The 18,466-nt window shown below is 44.8% G+C and overlaps 1 protein-coding gene across 3 annotated transcripts in view; it reads right to left on the bottom strand.

The window, feature by feature from the left end:
* The window catches only part of LOC120032155 (liprin-alpha-2-like), a 278,259-nt gene that overhangs the window by 202,741 nt on the left and 57,052 nt on the right, over positions 1–18,466 (bottom strand). For all 3 annotated transcript variants that reach the window (XM_038978121.1, XM_038978122.1, XM_038978123.1), the window contains exon 2: positions 17,213–17,237. In XM_038978121.1, the coding sequence (XP_038834049.1) occupies positions 17,213–17,237 (25 nt within the window). The remainder of the gene's footprint in view (positions 1–17,212; positions 17,238–18,466) is intronic.

The raw sequence follows: 18,466 nt of genomic DNA, 5'->3' as shown, positions 1-18,466 counted from the left end.
TAGACTAACTCGCTACCTCTCTCTGTAGCCTCTCTCTGTAGCCTCTCTCTGTAGCCTCTCTCTGTAGCCTCTCTCTCTAGTCTCTTCCTCTCTACCTCTCTCTGTAGCCTCTCTCTGTAGCCTCTCTGTGTAGCCTCTCTCTCTAGCCTCTCACTCTCTAGCCTAACTCTCTAGACTAACTCGCTACCTCTCTCTCTAACCTAACTCTCTAGTCTCTCCCTCTCTACCTCTCTCTGTAGCCCCTCACTCTAGCTTCTCGTTCTACCTCTCTCTATATACCTCTATCTCTCTACGTCTCCCTCTACCTCTTGCTGCCTCTCTCTCTCTAGCCTCTCTCTCTCTCTAGCATATGTCTCTAGCCTCTCACTCTCTAGACTCTCTACCTCTCTCTCTAGCCTCTCTCTCTCTAGCCCCTCTCTCTCTCTCTAGCATCTCTCTCTCTCTATCATCTCTCTCTCTCTAGCATCTCTCTCTCTCTAGCCTCTCTCTGCCTTTACGTCTCTCTGCCTTTACCTCTCTCTGCCTCTCTCTACCTCATTCTCCACCTCTCTCTCTAGCATCTCTCTCTCTAGCCTCTCTCTGCCTTTACCTCTCTCTGCCTTTACCTCTCTAGGCTCTTTCTAGGCTCTTTCTAGGCTCTCTACCGCTCTCTCTAGCCTCTCTATCCATCTCTAGCTACTCTACCGCTCTCTAGCCTCTCTACCGCTCTCTAGCCTCTCTACCGCTCTCTAGCCTCTCTACCTCTCTCTAAAGGCTCTCTCTCTAGACTCTCTACCTCTAGACTCTCTACCTCTAGACTCTCTACCTCTAGACTCTCTACCTCTAGACTCTATACCTCTAGACTCTCTACCTCTAGACTCTCTACCTCTAGACTCTCTACCTCTAGACTCTCTACCTCTCTCTCTAGCCTCTCTCTCTCTCTAGCCTCTCTCTCTCTAGCCCATCTCTCTCTCTAGCATCTCTCTCTCTCTAGCATCTCTCTCTCTAGCCTCTCTCTCTCTAGCCTCTCTCTGCCTTTACCTCTCTCTGCCTCGATCTACCTCATTCTCCATCTCTCTCTCTAGCCTCTCTCTGCCTTTACCTCTCTCTGCCTCTCTCTACCTCATTCTCCACCTCTCTCTCTAGTCTCTCTCTCTCGACTCTAGGCTCTTTCTAGGCTCTCTACCGCTCTCTCTACCTCTCTCTAGCCTCTCTACCGCTCTCTAGCCTCTCTACTGCTCTCTAGCCTCTCTACTGCTCTCTAGCCTCTCTACCGCTCTATAGGCTCTCTCTCTAAAGGCTCTCTCTCTAGACTCTCTACCTCTCTCTCTAGCCCCTCTATCGCTCTAGCCTCTCTCTCTCTAGCCTCTCTCTGCCTTTACCTCTCTCTGCCTCTCCCTACCTCATTCTCCACCTCTCTCTCTAGTCTCTCTCTCTCTCGACTCTCTAGGCTCTTTCTAGGCTCTCTACCTCTCTACCTCTCTCTCTAGCCTCTCTACCCTCTCTACCACTCTCTAGGCTCTCTACCGCTCTCTAGCCTATCTCTCTAGGCTCTCTCTCTAAAGGCTCTCTCTCTAGACTCTCTACCTCTCTCTCTAGCCTCTCTCTCTCTCTAGCCTCTCTCTCTCTAGCATCAGCTCTTCTCTATAGCCATCTCCTCTCTCTATAGCCTCTCTGACTGCCTTTCATGCTCTCACCTGACTCTCTCCTCCTCTCTGACTCTTCTATACCTCTACCTCTAGACTCTCTACCTCTAGACTCTCTACTCTAGACTCTCTCTCCCTCTACCTCCGCTCTCGCCTCTCGTTTCTTCTCTACTTCTCTAACACACTACTCCCTACACCTCTTGCTGCCTCTGTCTCTAGCCTCTCTCTCTAGTCTAACTCTCTACCTCTAACCTCTCTCACTGAGCTATGGCAGTAATGAGATGCAGTACCCGATACACTCAATTTTCCAAATTGAAGTGTCTCCACGGGGCTCCTGTTGGCCAGGCTTCAGAGACAGAGCGCCACGGAGCCGCTTGAGCTGTAAGGCCCATAAACCACTGGGGCTGACTGACCACAGCTCAGACAGGGAGACAAAGATGGAGTAAGCGAGGTAGCCGCTTCTGAGAGAATCATTCACTCTGCTCTCAGGTCGCAATGGATGTACGCAGGTACTCACATCTCTTTGAACAAGTAGTACAAGGCACAATAGATTGTGTGTTCTGTGTGTTGTGGATTACAATAAGTACATGTTCTGTTTAGTGTCTGTCTATACCAGACATATCTCTTTGGTCACAAACAGTAGGCCAAAGCATAGCCATTATCTGAATGTACGATAGGATTTTCTGCTGTATCGTTGTCTCACATTATTCATCAACAGTGAAAGAGTTGTTAACCTGGTCACAGAGAGAGAGATGACCAGTCCATTTGGAGAGGAAGACGGCAAACGAAGGAAATAAGAAGACAGACAAAAAAATATTACAACTTGTACTTTACAAACTTTACAAACAACATGAGGAACGTCTCATACAGCTTCTACACACAACATGAGGAACGACTCATACAGCTTCTACACACAACAACATGAGGAACGTCCCATACAGCTTCTACACACAACAACATGAGGAACGTCTCATACAGCTTCTACACACAACATGAGGAACGTCTCATACAGCTTCTACACACAACAACATGAGGAACGTCTCATACAGCTTCTACACACACAACAACATGAGGAACGTCTCATACAGCTTCTACACACAGCACGAGGAACGTCTCATAAAGCTTCTAAACACAACAACATGAGGAACGTCCCATACAGCTTCTACACACAACAACATGAGGAACGTCTCATACAGCTTCTACAAACAACATGAGGAATGCCTCATACAGCTTCTACACACAACAACATAAGGAACGTACCATATAGCTTCTACACACAACAACATGAGGAACGTCTCATACAGCTTCTACACACAACAACATGAGGAACGTCTCATACAGCTTCTACACACAACAACATGAGGAACGTCTCATACAGCTTCTACACACACAACAACATGAGGAACGTCCCGTACAGCTTCTACACACAACAACATGAGGAATGTCTCGTTACAGCTTCCTACACACAACAACATGAGGAACGTCTCATACAGCTTCTCACACAACAACATGAGGAACGTCTCATACAGCTTCTACCACAACAACATGAGGAACGTCTCATACAGATTCAACACCAACACATGAGGAACGTCCGTACAGCTTCTACACACACACAACATGAGGAACGTCCCGTACAGCTTCTACACACACAACATGAGGAACGTCTCATACAGCTTCTACACACAACAAAGCGGAACGTCCCGTACAGTCTTCTATACACACAACAACATGAGGAACGTCTCATACAGCTTCTACAAACCAACATGAGGAACGTCCGTACAGCTTCTATCACACACAACATGAGAACGTCCTCATACAGCTTCTACCACAACACATGAGGAACGTCCTGTATAGCTTCTACACACCAACATGAGAACGTCTCGTACAGCTTCTACACACAACACATGAGGAACGTCTCATACAGCTACTACACACACAACAATGAGAACGTCCCATACAGCTTCTACACACAACACATGAGGAACGTCCCATACAGCTTCTACACACAACAACTGAGGAATGTCTCGTACAGCTTCTAACCAACACTGAGAACGTCCCGTACAGCTTCTACACACAACAACATGAGGAACGTCCCATACAGCTTCTACACACACAACATGAGGAACGTCTCAAACAGCTTCTACACACAACAACATGAGGAATGTCTCATACAGCTTCTACACACACAACAACATGAGGAATGTCTCATACAGCTTCTACACACACAACAACATGAGGAACGTCTCATACAGCTTCTACACACAGCATGAGGAACGTCTCATAAAGCTTCTAAACACAACAACATGAGGAACGTCCCATACAGCTTCTACACACAACAACATGAGGAACGTCTCATACAGCTTCTACACACAACAACATGAGGAATGCCTCATACAGCTTCTACACACAACAACATAAGGAACGTACCATACAGCTTCTACACACAACAACATGAGGAACGTCTCATACAGCTTCTACACACAACAACATGAGGAACGTCTCATACAGCTTCTACACACAACAACATGAGGAACGTCTCATACAGCTTCTACACACAACAACATGAGGAACGTCTCATACAGCTTCTACACACAACAACATGAGGAACGTCTCATACAGCTTCTACACACAACAACATGAGGAATGTCTCATACAGCTTCTACACACAACATGAGGAACGTCTCATACAGCTTCTACACACAACAACATGAGGAACGTCTCATACAGCTTCTACACACAACAACAACATGAGGAATGTCTCGTACAGCTTCTACACACAACAACATGAGGAACGTCCCGTACAGCTTCTACACACAACAACATGAGGAATGTCTCATACAGCTTTCTACACACAACAACATAGGACGTCCCGTACAGCTTCTACACACAACAACATGAGGAACGTCTCATACAGCTTCTACACACAACATGAGGAACATCTCATACAGCTTCTACACACAACACTGAGGAACTCTCATACAGCTTCTACACACAACATGAGGAGTCTCATACAGCTTCTACACCACATGAGGACGACTCATCAGCTTCTACACACAACAACATGAGGAACGTCCCATACAGCTTTTCTACACACAACAACATGAGGACGTCTCATACAGCTTCTACACACAACATGAGGAACGTCTCACTACAGCTTCTACACACAACAACATGAGGAACGTCTCATACAGCTTCTACACACACAACAACATGAAGGAACGTCTCATACAGCTTCTACACCAGCACGAGGAACGTCTCATAAACTTCTAAACCAACACATGAGAAGTCCCATACAGCTTCTACACACAACAACATGAGGAACGTCTCATACAGCTTCTACAAACAACATGAGGAATGCCTCATACAGCTTCTACACACAACAACATAAGGAACGTACCATATAGCTTCTACACACAACAACATGAGGAACGTCTCATACAGCTTCTACACACAACAACATGAGGAACCGTCTCTACGTTCTAACACACAACAACATGAGGAACGTCTCATACAGCTTCTACACACACACAACATGAGGAACGTCCGTACAGCTTCTACACACAACAACCATGAGGAATGCTCGTACAGCTTCTACACACAACAACATGAGGGAACGTCCTCACAGCTTCTACACACAACAACATAGGAACGTCTCAGTACAGCTTCTACACAACACATGAGGAACGTCTCATACAGCTTCAACACACACAACATTGAGGAACTGTCCCGTACAGCTTCTACACACACAACAACATGAGGAACGTCCGTACAGCTTCTACACACACAAACATGAAGGAACGTCTCATACCATCTTCTACACACAACAACATGAGGAACGTCCCGTACAGCTTCTATACACACAACAACATGAGGAACGTCTCATACAGCTTCTACACACAACAACATGAGGAACGTCCCGTACAGCTTCTATACACACAACAACATGAGGAACGTCTCATACAGCTTCTACACACAACAACATGAGGAACGTCCTGTATAGCTTCTACACACAACAACATGAGGAACGTCTCGTACAGCTTCTACACACAACAACATGAGGAACGTCTCATACAGCTCCTACAACCCAACAACATGAGAACGTTCCCATACAGCTTCTACACACAACAACATGAGGAACGTCCCATACAGCTTCTACACACAACAACATGAGGAATGTCCTCGTACACTTTCTACACACACAACATGAGGAACGTCCTACAGCTTCTACACACAACAACATGAGACCGTCCCATACAGCTTCTACACACACAACATGAGGAACGTCTCAAACACTTCTACACACAACAACATGAGAATGTCTCATACAGCTTCTACACACACAACAACTGATGAATGTTCTCATACAGCTTCTACACACACAACACATGAGGAACGTCTCATACAGCTTCTACACCAGCAATGAGGAACGTCGTCATAAGCTTCTAAACACACAACATGAGGAACGTCCCATACAGCTTCTACACACAACAACATGAGGAACGTCTCATACAGCTTCTACCACACAACATGAGGAATCCTCATACAGCTTCTACACACAACACATAAGGACGTACCATACAGCTTCTACACACAACAACATGAGAAACGTCTCATACAGCTTCTACACACACAACATGAGAAACGTCTCATACAGCTTCTACACACAACAACATGAGGAACGTCTCATACAGCTTCTACACACACAACAAGAGGAACGTCTCCTACAGCTTCTACACACAACAACATGAGGAACGTCTCATACAGCTTCTACACACAACAACATGAGGAACGTCTCATACAGCTTCTACACACAACATGAGGAACATCTCATACAGCTTCTACACACAACAACAACATGAGGAATGTCTCATACAGCTTCTACACACAACAACAACATGAGGAATGTCTCATACAGCTTCTACACACAACAACATGAGGAACGTCCCGTACAGCTTCTACACACAACAACATGAGGAATGTCTCGTACAGCTTCTACACACAACAACATGAGGAACGTCCCGTACAGCTTCTACACACAACAACATGAGGAACGTCTCATACAGCTTCTACACACAACATGAGGAACATCTCATACAGCTTCTACACACAACAACATGAGGAACGTCTCATACAGCTTCTACACACAACAACATGAGGAATGTCTCATACAGCTTCTAAACACAACAACATGAGGAATGTCACGTACAGCTTCTACACACAACAGCATGAGGAACGTCTCATACAGCTTCTACACACAACAACATGAGAACGCCCATACAGCTTCTACACAACAACATGAGGAACGTCACGTACAGCTTCTAACACACAACAGCATGGGAACGTCTCATACAGCTTCTACACACAACAGCAGGAGGAACGTCCTCATACAGCTTCTACACACAACAACATGAGGAACGTCTCATACAGCTTCTACACACAACAACTGAGGACGTCTCCTACAGCTTCTACACACAACAACATGAGGAACGTCTCATACAGCTTCTACCACAACAACATGAGGAACATCCCGTACAGCTTCTTACACACAACACATGAGGATCGTCTCATACAGCTTCTACACACAACAACATGAGGAACGTCTCATACAGCTTCTACACACAACAACATGAGGAACGTCTCGTATAGCTTCTACACACAACAACATGAGGAACGTCTCGTACAGCTTCTACACACAACAACATGAGGAACGTCTCGTACAGCTTCTACACACAACAACATGAGGAACGTCCCGTACAGCTTCTACACACAACAACATGAGGAACGTCCCATACAGCTTCTACACACAACAACATGAGGAACGTCTCATACAGCTTCTACACACAAGAACAACATGACGAATGTCTCATACAGCTTCTACACACAACAACATGAGGAACGTCCCGTACAGCTTCTACACACAACAACATGAGGAACGTCTCGTACAGCTTCTACACACAACAACATGAGGAACGTCTCATACAGCTTCTACACCAACAACATGAGGAACGTCTCATACAGCTTCTACACACAACAACATGAGGACGTCTCATACAGCTTCTACACACACAACATGTGGAACGTCTCATACAGCTTCTACCACAACAACATGAGGAATGTCTCAACAGCTTCTAAACACACATGAGGAACGTTTCATACAGCTTCTACACACAACAACATGAGGAACGTCTCATACAGCTTCTACACACAACAACAACATGAGGAATGTCTCGTACAGCTTCTACACACAACAACATGAGGAACGTCCCGTACAGCTTCTACACACAACAACATGAGGAACGTCCCTACAGCTTCTACACACCAACATGAGAATGTCTCATACAGCTTCTACCACAACAACATAGAGAATGTCTCCTACAGCTTCTACACACAACAATATGAGGAACGTCCATACAGCTTCTACACACAACAACATGAGGAACGTCACGTACAGCTTCTACACACAACAGCATGAGGAACGTCTCATACAGCTTCTACACACAACAACATGAGGAACGTCCCATACAGCTTCTACACACAACAACATGAGGAACGTCACGTACAGCTTCTACACACAACAGCATGAGGAAAGTCTCATACAGCTTCTACAAACAACAGCATGAGGAACGTCTCATACAGCTTCTACACACAACAACATGAGGAACGTCTCGTACAGCTTCTACACACACAACAACATGAGGAACGTCTCATACAGCTTCTACACACAACAACATGAGGAACGTCTCATACAGCTTCTACACACAACAACATGAGGAACATCCCGTACAGCTTCTACACACAACAACATGAGGATCGTCTCATACAGCTTCTACACACAACAACATGAGGAACGTCTCATCAGCTTCTACACACAACAACATGAGGACGTCTCGTATAGCTTCTACACACACACACATGAGGAACGTCTCATACAGCTCTACACACAACAACACATGAGGATGTCTCGTACAGCTTCTACACACAACAACATGAGGAACGTCCCGTACAGCTTCTACACACAACAACATGATAATGTCCTCATACAGCTTCTACACACAACAACATGAGGAACTCTCATACAGCTTCTACACACAACACATGAGGATGTCTCATACAGCTTCTACACACAACAACTGAGGAACGTCACGTACATCTCTACACACACATGAGGACCGTCTCATACACTTCTACACACACATGAGCGTCCCGACGGCTACGAAACACAACACATGAGAACGTCTCATACAGCTTCTACACACAACACATGAGGAACGTCCCGTACAGCTTCTACACACAACACATGAGGAACGTCTCATACAGCTTCTACACACAACACATGAGGAACGTCTCATACAGCTTCCTACACACAACAACATGAGGAACGTCTCATACGCTTCTACACACACAACATGAAAGGAACTCTCATCGCTTCTACACACAACAAATGAGGAATCGTTCTCATACAGCTTCTACACACAAACATTAGGAACGTTTTCATACACTTCTACACACAACAACAACATGAGAATGTCTTTCTACAGCTTCTACCCACAACACACATGAGGATTACAGCTTCACACACACTGAACGTCATACATTTCTACACAAACAACACATGGAGGATGTCTCATACAGCTTCTACACACACAACATGAGGAACGGTCTGCATACAGCCTTCTCCACACAACAACATTAGGAATGTCTCTACAGCTTCTACACAAACAACATGAGGACGTCTCATTCAGCTTCTACACACACATCAAGCTGAGCTAACGTCTCATACAGCTTCTAACACAACAAACATGAGAATGTCTTCATACAGCTTCTACACCAACAACATGAGGAACGTCTCATACAGCTCTAACAACAGTGCACAACAACTGAGGAACTCCTCATACGCTTCTGACACACAACACATGAGAGAATGTCTCATACAGCTTACTACACACAACATGAGGAACTTTCATACAGCTCTATCACACCAACATGAGAACAAAGTCATCATACAGCTTCTACACACAACAACAACAATGAGGAATGTCTCTCAGCTTCTACACACACAACATGAGAGAAGTCCCGTACAGGTTCTACATCTCAACAACCATGAGGAATTCTCTACAGCTTCTACACACCAACATGAGGAACTTCTCATACAGCTTCTCCACACACAACATAGGAATGTCTCCCTACAGCTTCTACACAACAAAAACACACATGGGAAAAAGACTCTCATACAGCTTCTACACACAACATGAGAGACTCCACGTACAGCTTCTACAACACACAGCATTGACGACGTCTCATCGCATCTCTACAACAGACAGACATGAGGAACGTCCATAAACCATACAGCTTCTACACACAATTCACATGAGGATACGCACGTACAGCTTCTACACACAACAGACTATGAGGAAAGTCTCATACAGCTCTCTCAAACAACAGCATGAGGAACCGTCTCATACAGATTCTACGCACAACAACATGAGGTAACGTCTCGTACAGCTTCTACACACACAACAAGCATAGGAACGTCTCATCAGCTTCTACCACAACACATCTGGAGGAACTTGTCTCATACAAGGCTGTCTGACACACAAACAACATGATGACATCGCCGTACAGCTCTACACACAACACAGATGATCGTCTACATCAGCTTCTACACGACAACACATGAGAACGTCTCCATACAGCTTTCTACACACAACAACATGAGGAACGTCTCGTATAGCTTCTACACACAACAACATGAGGAACGTCTCGTACAGCTTCTACACACGAACAACACATGATGGAATGTCTCGTACAGCTTTCTACACACACACTGAGGAACCGTCCCGTACAACTTCATACACACACACACATGAGAATGTTCTACAGCTGCTACACACAAACACATGAGGACGTCTCATACAGTTCTACAAACAACAACATGAGGAATGTCTCATACAGCTTCTACACGACAACAACATGAGAACGTCACGTACAGCTTCTACACACACAAGCATGAGGACTTCTCATACAGCTTCTACACACAACAACCATGAGGAACGTCCCATACAGCTTCTACACACAACACATGAGGAACGTCACTACAGCTCTACACACAACAGCATGAGAACGTCTCATACAGCTTCTACACACAACAGCATGAGGAACGTCTCATACAGCTTCGACACACAACAACATGAGGAACGTCTCATACAGCTTCTACCAACAACAACATGAGGACGTCTCGTACAGCTTCTACACACACACATGAGGAACTTCTATACAGCTTCTACACACAACACATGAGGAACATCCCTCAGCTTCTACACACAACAACATAGGGATCGTCTCATACAGCTCTCACACAACAACATGAGGAACGTCTCATACAGCTTCTACACACAACAACATGAGGAACGTCTCGTATAGCTTCTACACACAACAACAGAGGAACGTCTCGTACAGCTTCTACACACAACAACATGAGTACGTCTCGTACAGCTTCTACAACATCATCAACATGAGGACGTCCCTACAGCTTCTACACACAACAACATGAGGAACGTCTCATACAGCTTCTACACACAACACCATGAGGAACGTCTCATACAGCTTCTAACACACAACATGAGGAACATCTCATACAGCTTCTACACACAAACAACATGGAGGAAGTCTCTACAGCTTTCATAACACCACACACATGAGGAATGTCTCATACAGCTTCTACACACAACAACATGAGGAACGTCCCGTACACTTCTACACACAACAACATGTGGAATGTCTCCTACAGCTTCTACACACAACCATAAGGACGTCTCATACGCTCTACACGAACAACATGAGAATTTCTCTACAGCTTCTACATACACAAACATGAGGAACGTCCACTAATACAGCTTCTACAAACAACAACATAGGAACGTCTCATACAGCTTCTACACACACAACATGAGGAGCGTCACGTACAGCTCTACACACAACAACATGAGGAACGTCTCATACAGCTTCTACACACAACAACATGAGGGTCCACGTACAGCTTCTACCACAACAGCATGAGGAACGTCTCATACAGCTTCTACACACAACAACATAGGAACGGTCTCATACAGCTTCTACACACAACACATGAGGACATCTCATACAGCGTCTAACACACAACACATGAGGAAGTCTCATACAGCTTCTAACACACACAACATGAGGAATGTCTCATACGTTCTACCACAACAACATGAGAACGTCTACGTAACAGCTTCTACACACACAGCATGAGGAACGTCTCATACAGCTTCTACACACACCAACATGAGGAACTTCCCGTACAGCTTCTACACACAACAACATAGAGAACGTCCTACAGCTTCTACCACACACAACATGAGGAACGTCTCATACAGCTTCTACACAACACATAGGAACGTCTCATACAGCTTCTACACACAACAACATGAGGAACGTCTCATACAGCTTCTACACCACAACTGGGAACGTCTCATACAGCTTCTACACCAACAACATGAGGAACGTCCCGTACAGCTTCTACACACAACAACATGAGGAAACGTCTCATACAGCTCTACACACAACAACATGAGAGAACGTCCAGTACAGCTTCTACACACAACAACATGAGGAACGTCTCATACAGCTTCTACCACAACATGAGGAACATCTCACTACAGCTTCTACACGACACACAACAACTGAGGAACGTCTCATACAGCTTCTACACACAACAACATGAGGAATGTCTCATCGCTTCTAACACACCAACATGAGGAATGTCACGTACAGCTTCTACACAACAACATGAGGAACGTCACGTACCTTCTACACAACAACAGCATGAGGAACGTCTCATACAGCTTCTACACACACAGCATGAGAACTCTCATACAGCTTCTACACACAACAACATGAGGAACTCTCTCATCAGCTTTCTAGCACATCAACAACATGAGGAATGTCTCCTACAGCTTCTACACACACAACATGAGGAACGTCTCATACAGCTTCTACACACACCATGAGGACATCCTTACAGCTTCTACACACAACAACATGAGGGATCGTCTCATACAGCGTTACACCACAACACATGAGGAACGTCTCATACAGCTTCTACTACACACAACATGGGTAACGTCTCGTATAGCTTCTACACACAACAACATGAGGAAATTCTCGTACAGCTCTACACACAACAACATGAGGAGCGTCTCAGTACAGCTTCTACACACAACAACATGAGGTAACGTCCCGTACAGCTTCTACACACAACAACATGAGAACGTCCATACAGCTTCTACACACAACAACATGAGGAAACGTCTCATACAGCTTCTACACCACAAGAACACATGACGAATGTCCATACAGCTTCTACACACAACACATGAGGAACGTCCGTAAGCTCTACACACAACAACATGAGGAACGTCTCTACAGCTTCACCACAACAACAACAACATGAGGAAGTCCTCGTACAGCTATCTACACACACAACAATGAGAACGTCCGTACAGCTTCTACACCACAACACATGAGGAAGCTCATACAGCTTCTAACACAACAACATGAGAACGTCCTCGACAGCTTCTACAACACAACAACATGAGGACTGTCTCATACAGCGTTCTACACACACCAACATGGGAAGTCCACGTACAGCTTTACTACACACAACAAGCATGAGTGAAACGTCTCATACAGCTTCTACACACAACAAAACATGAGGAAACGTATAGCTTCTACACACAACAACATCAGGAACGCTCACGTAACAGCTTCTACACAAACCACATGAGGAACGGCTCATACAGCTACTACACACAACAACATGAGGAACGTCCTCATACAGTTCTACACACAACACATGAGGAAAGTCCATACAGCTTCTCACACACAACCATGAGGAACGTCAGCGTACAGTTCTACACACAACAAACATGAGGAACGTCCGATACAGCTTCTACACACAATCAACATGAGGAACTCTCCATACAGCTTCTACACACACACAACATGAGGAAGTCTCAACAGTTTCTCAATACACAGGTTCTTACCTTCACACACACACAACATGAGGAACGTCTCATACAGCTGATACAACACACAACCAACATGAGGAACGTCTCTACTAGTTTCTTCTACACACAGACAATGAGGAACGTTCAGTACAGCTTCTACACCAACAACTGAGGAACTTCCTAAGTTCTACACACATCACATGAGGAACGTTCCCTACAGCTCTACACACAACAACATGAGGAAGTCCCATACGCTTCTACACACAACAACATAGAGGAACGACCATACAGCTTCTACACACAACACATGAAGGAACGATCTCATACAGCTCTCTACACACAACACAAACGTCCATGTACAACAGGATGTCTCATACAGCTCTACCCACACACAACAACATGAGGAACTGTCTCATACAGCTACTACAACAACAACAGTAGAACGTCCCTACAGCTTCTACCACAACACATGAGTAATGTCTCATCAGCTTCTACACACAACAATGATGAACGTCTCATACAGGCTTCTACACACAACTAACATGTGAGGAACGTCTCATACACTTCTAACACAACAACAACATGAGGAAGTCCTTACAGCTCTACACACAACAACATGAGAACTCTCCTACAGCTTCTACACACAACAACAGGAGTACGTCCGTACAGCTTCTACAAACAAAAACATGAGGAACGTCGTCATACAGCTCTTACACAAACAACATGCAGGAACATCATACAGCTTCCACACACAACATGAGGAACATCTCATACGACTTTACACCACAACATGCAGAGGAACGTTCCTCCAGCAGCTTTCTAACACAACAACATGAGGAATGTCTCTACAGATTCTAAAAACAACAACAGAGAAGCGTCCACGTACAGCATTTAAACAACAGCATGAGGAACGTCTCATACAGCTTCTAAACACAAAACACATGAGGGAACGTCCTACAGCTTCTAGCACACAACACAATGAGGAAGCTCCGATACAGCTTCTACACACAACACATGAGGAACGTCCATACAGCTTCCAACACATGAACCTAACCCTTACACACACGAGGAACGTCCTCATACTAGCTTCTACAACAACAAATGAGGAACGTCCATACAGCTCTCTACACACAACAACATGAGCGAACGTACATCATACGCTTCTACACACACAACATGAGGAACGTCCCGTACAGCTTCTACACACAACAACATGAGGACGTCTCATACAGCTTCCTACACACAACAACATGAGGAAACGTCTTCACCGTACAGCTTCTCCACACAACAACAGTGAGGACAGTCTCATACAGCTTCTACACACAACAACATGAGGAACATCTACATTACAATCTTCTACACACACAAACATGAGAAGTCTCATACAGCTTCTACACACAACAACATGAGGAAGTCCATACAGCTTCTAACACAACAACATGAGGAATGTCCAGTACAGCTTCTACACACAACAATCATGAGGAACGTCTCATACAGCTCTACACACACAACAACTAACATGAGGAAGTCAGTACGCTTCTACACACAACTAGCAGAACGTCTCATACAGCTTCACACACAACACATGAGGAACGTCTCATACAGCATCTACACACAACAACATGAGGAACGTCTCATACAGCTTCTACCACAACAACATGAGGAACGTCTCCTACAGCTTCTACACACAACAGCATGAGGAACGTCTCATACAGCTTCTACACACAACAACATGAGGAACATCCGTACAGCTTCACACACACAACATGAGGAACGTCTCATACAGCTTCTACACAAAAGAAAACAACATGAGGAACGTCTCATACAGCTTCTACACACAACAACTGAGGAACTCCGTATAGCTTCTACACACAACAATCATGAGGAACGTCCGTACAGCTTCTACACACAACACAAGGAATGTCTCGTACAGCTTCTACACACAACAACATGAGGAACGTCCCGTACAGCTTCTACACACAACAACATGAGGAACGTCCTCATACAGCTTCTACACACAACACATGAGGAACGTCTCATACAGCTTCTACCACAGCATGAGGAACATCTCATAGCTTCTACAACAACAACACATGAGGAGTCTCATACAGATTCTACACACAACAACACACTGAGGAACGTCTCATACACTTCTACACACAAACACATGAGGAACGTCTCATAACAGCTTCTACACCACAACACATGAGGAATGTCTCTACAGCTTCTACACACAACAACATGAGGAAGACGTCTCATACCAGCTTCTACACACACCAACATGAGGAATCTCATACAGCTTCTACACACAACACATGAGGAACGTCAACAGCTTCTACACAAAACAACATGAGGAACGTCTCATACCATCTTCTACACACAACAAATGAGGAGCGTCACGTACAGCTCTACACACAACAGCATGAGGAACGTCTCATACAGCTTCTACCACACAACAACATGAGGAACTCTCATACAGCGTTCTACCACAACAACATGAGGAACTCCATACAGCTTCTACACACAACAGCATGAGGAACGTCTCATACAGCTTCTAACACAACAACATGTAGGAAATGTCTCATACAGCTTCTACACACAACAACATGAGGAACGTCACGTACAGCTTCTACACACACACATGAGGAAAGTCTCATACAGCTTCTACACACAACACAGAGGAACGTCCCGTACGCTTCTACACACAACAACATGAGGAACGTCTCATACAGCTTCTACAACACAACAACATGAGGAAGCGTCTCATACAGCTTCTACACACAACATGAGGAACTCCATACAGCTTTCTACACAACACATGAGGAACGTCTCCATACAGCTTTCTACACACACAACATGAGGAACGTCCATACAGCTTCTACACACAAAACATGAGGAACGTCTCACGTACAGCTTCTACACACAAAACATGAGGAAGTCTTCATACAGCTTCTACACACACAACATGAGGAACGTCCTACAGCCTTCTACACACAACAACATGAGGAACGTCTCATACAGCTTCTACACCCAACATGAGGAAATCGTCAACAGTTTAAACACAACACATGAGGAACGTCTCATACAGCTTCTACACCAACAACATGAGGACGTCTCATACAGCTTCTAAACACAACAACATGAGGAACTTCAGTACGCTTCTACACACAACACATGAGGAACGTCTCATACAGCTTCTAACAACAACAACATGAGAACTCATACAGCTTCTACACACAACAAATGAGGACACTCATACAGCTTACACACACACACGCATGAGGAACGTCTCATACAGCTTCACACCAAACACATGAGGAACGTCTCATACAGCTTCTACACACAACAACATGAGGAAACTTCTCATACAGCTTTACACACAACAACATGAGGACGTCTCATACAGCTTCTACACACAACAACATGAGGAACGGTCTCGACAGCTCTACACACAACAACATGAGGAACGTCATACACGCTTCTACACACACAACATGAGGAACGTCTCATACAGCTTCTACACACAACAACATGAGGAACGTCTCATACAGCTTCTACACACACCCATGAGACTCTCTAAGCTCTACACACCACACATGAGGAACGTCTCTACAGCTTCTACACACAACAACATGAGGAACGTCCCTACAGCTTCTACCACAACAGCATGAGGAACGTCTCTACAAGCTTCTACACACAACAACATGAGGAACGTCCCATACAGCTTCTACACACAACAACATGAGGAACGCCTTCATACAGCTTCTACACACAAACATGAGAATGTCTCATACAGCTCTACAACAACAACATGAGGAACGCTACAGCTTCTACACACAACACCATGAGGAACGTCTCATACATTCTACACACAACACACATGAGGAATCGTCTTCATACAGCTTCTACACACAAACAACATGAGGAACGTCCGTACAGCTTCTACACACAACACATGAGGAACGTCCCTACAGCTTCTACACACACAACACATGAGGAACGTCTCCTACAGCTTCTACACACAACAACATGAGGAACGTCTCATACAGCTTCTACACACACAACATGAGGAACTGTCCAGTACAGCTTCTACACACAACCATGAGGAACGTTCATACAGCTTCTACACACAACCAACATGAGGAACGTCTCATACAGCTTCTACAACAACAACAACATGAGGAACGTCCATCACAGCTTCTACACCAACAACATGAGGAACGTCTCGTACAGACTTCTACACACAACACATGAGGAAGTCCATACAGCTCTACACACAACAACATGAGGAACGTCTCATACAGCTTCTACACACAACAACATGAGACTGTCTCATACAGCTTCTACACACAACAACATGAGGAACGTCAGTACAGCTTCTACACACACACATGAGGAACGTCTCATACCGCTTCTACACACACACATGAAAACGTCACGTACAGCTTCTACACACAACAGCATGAGAACGTCTCATACACTTCTGACACACAACAGCATGAGGACGTCTCATACAGCTTCTACACACAACAACATGAGTCAACGTCGCATCAGCTTCTACACACAACAACATGAGGAACGTCTCGTACAGTTCTACCCACAACAACATGAGGAACGTCTCGTACAGCTTCTACACACAACAACATGAGGAACATCCGTACAGCTTCTCACACAACAACATGAGGAATCGTCTCATACAGCTTCTACACACAACAACATGAGAACGTCTCATACAGCTTCTACACACAAACACATGAGTGAACGCTCGATACGCTTCTACACACAACAACATGAGGAACGTCTCGTACACGC

This window comes from Salvelinus namaycush, chromosome 38 (genome assembly GCF_016432855.1).
Source record: "Salvelinus namaycush isolate Seneca chromosome 38, SaNama_1.0, whole genome shotgun sequence".
In the NCBI taxonomy this organism is placed as follows: Eukaryota; Metazoa; Chordata; class Actinopteri; order Salmoniformes; family Salmonidae; genus Salvelinus; species Salvelinus namaycush.
This window is presented reverse-complemented; position numbering and strand designations above follow the sequence as displayed.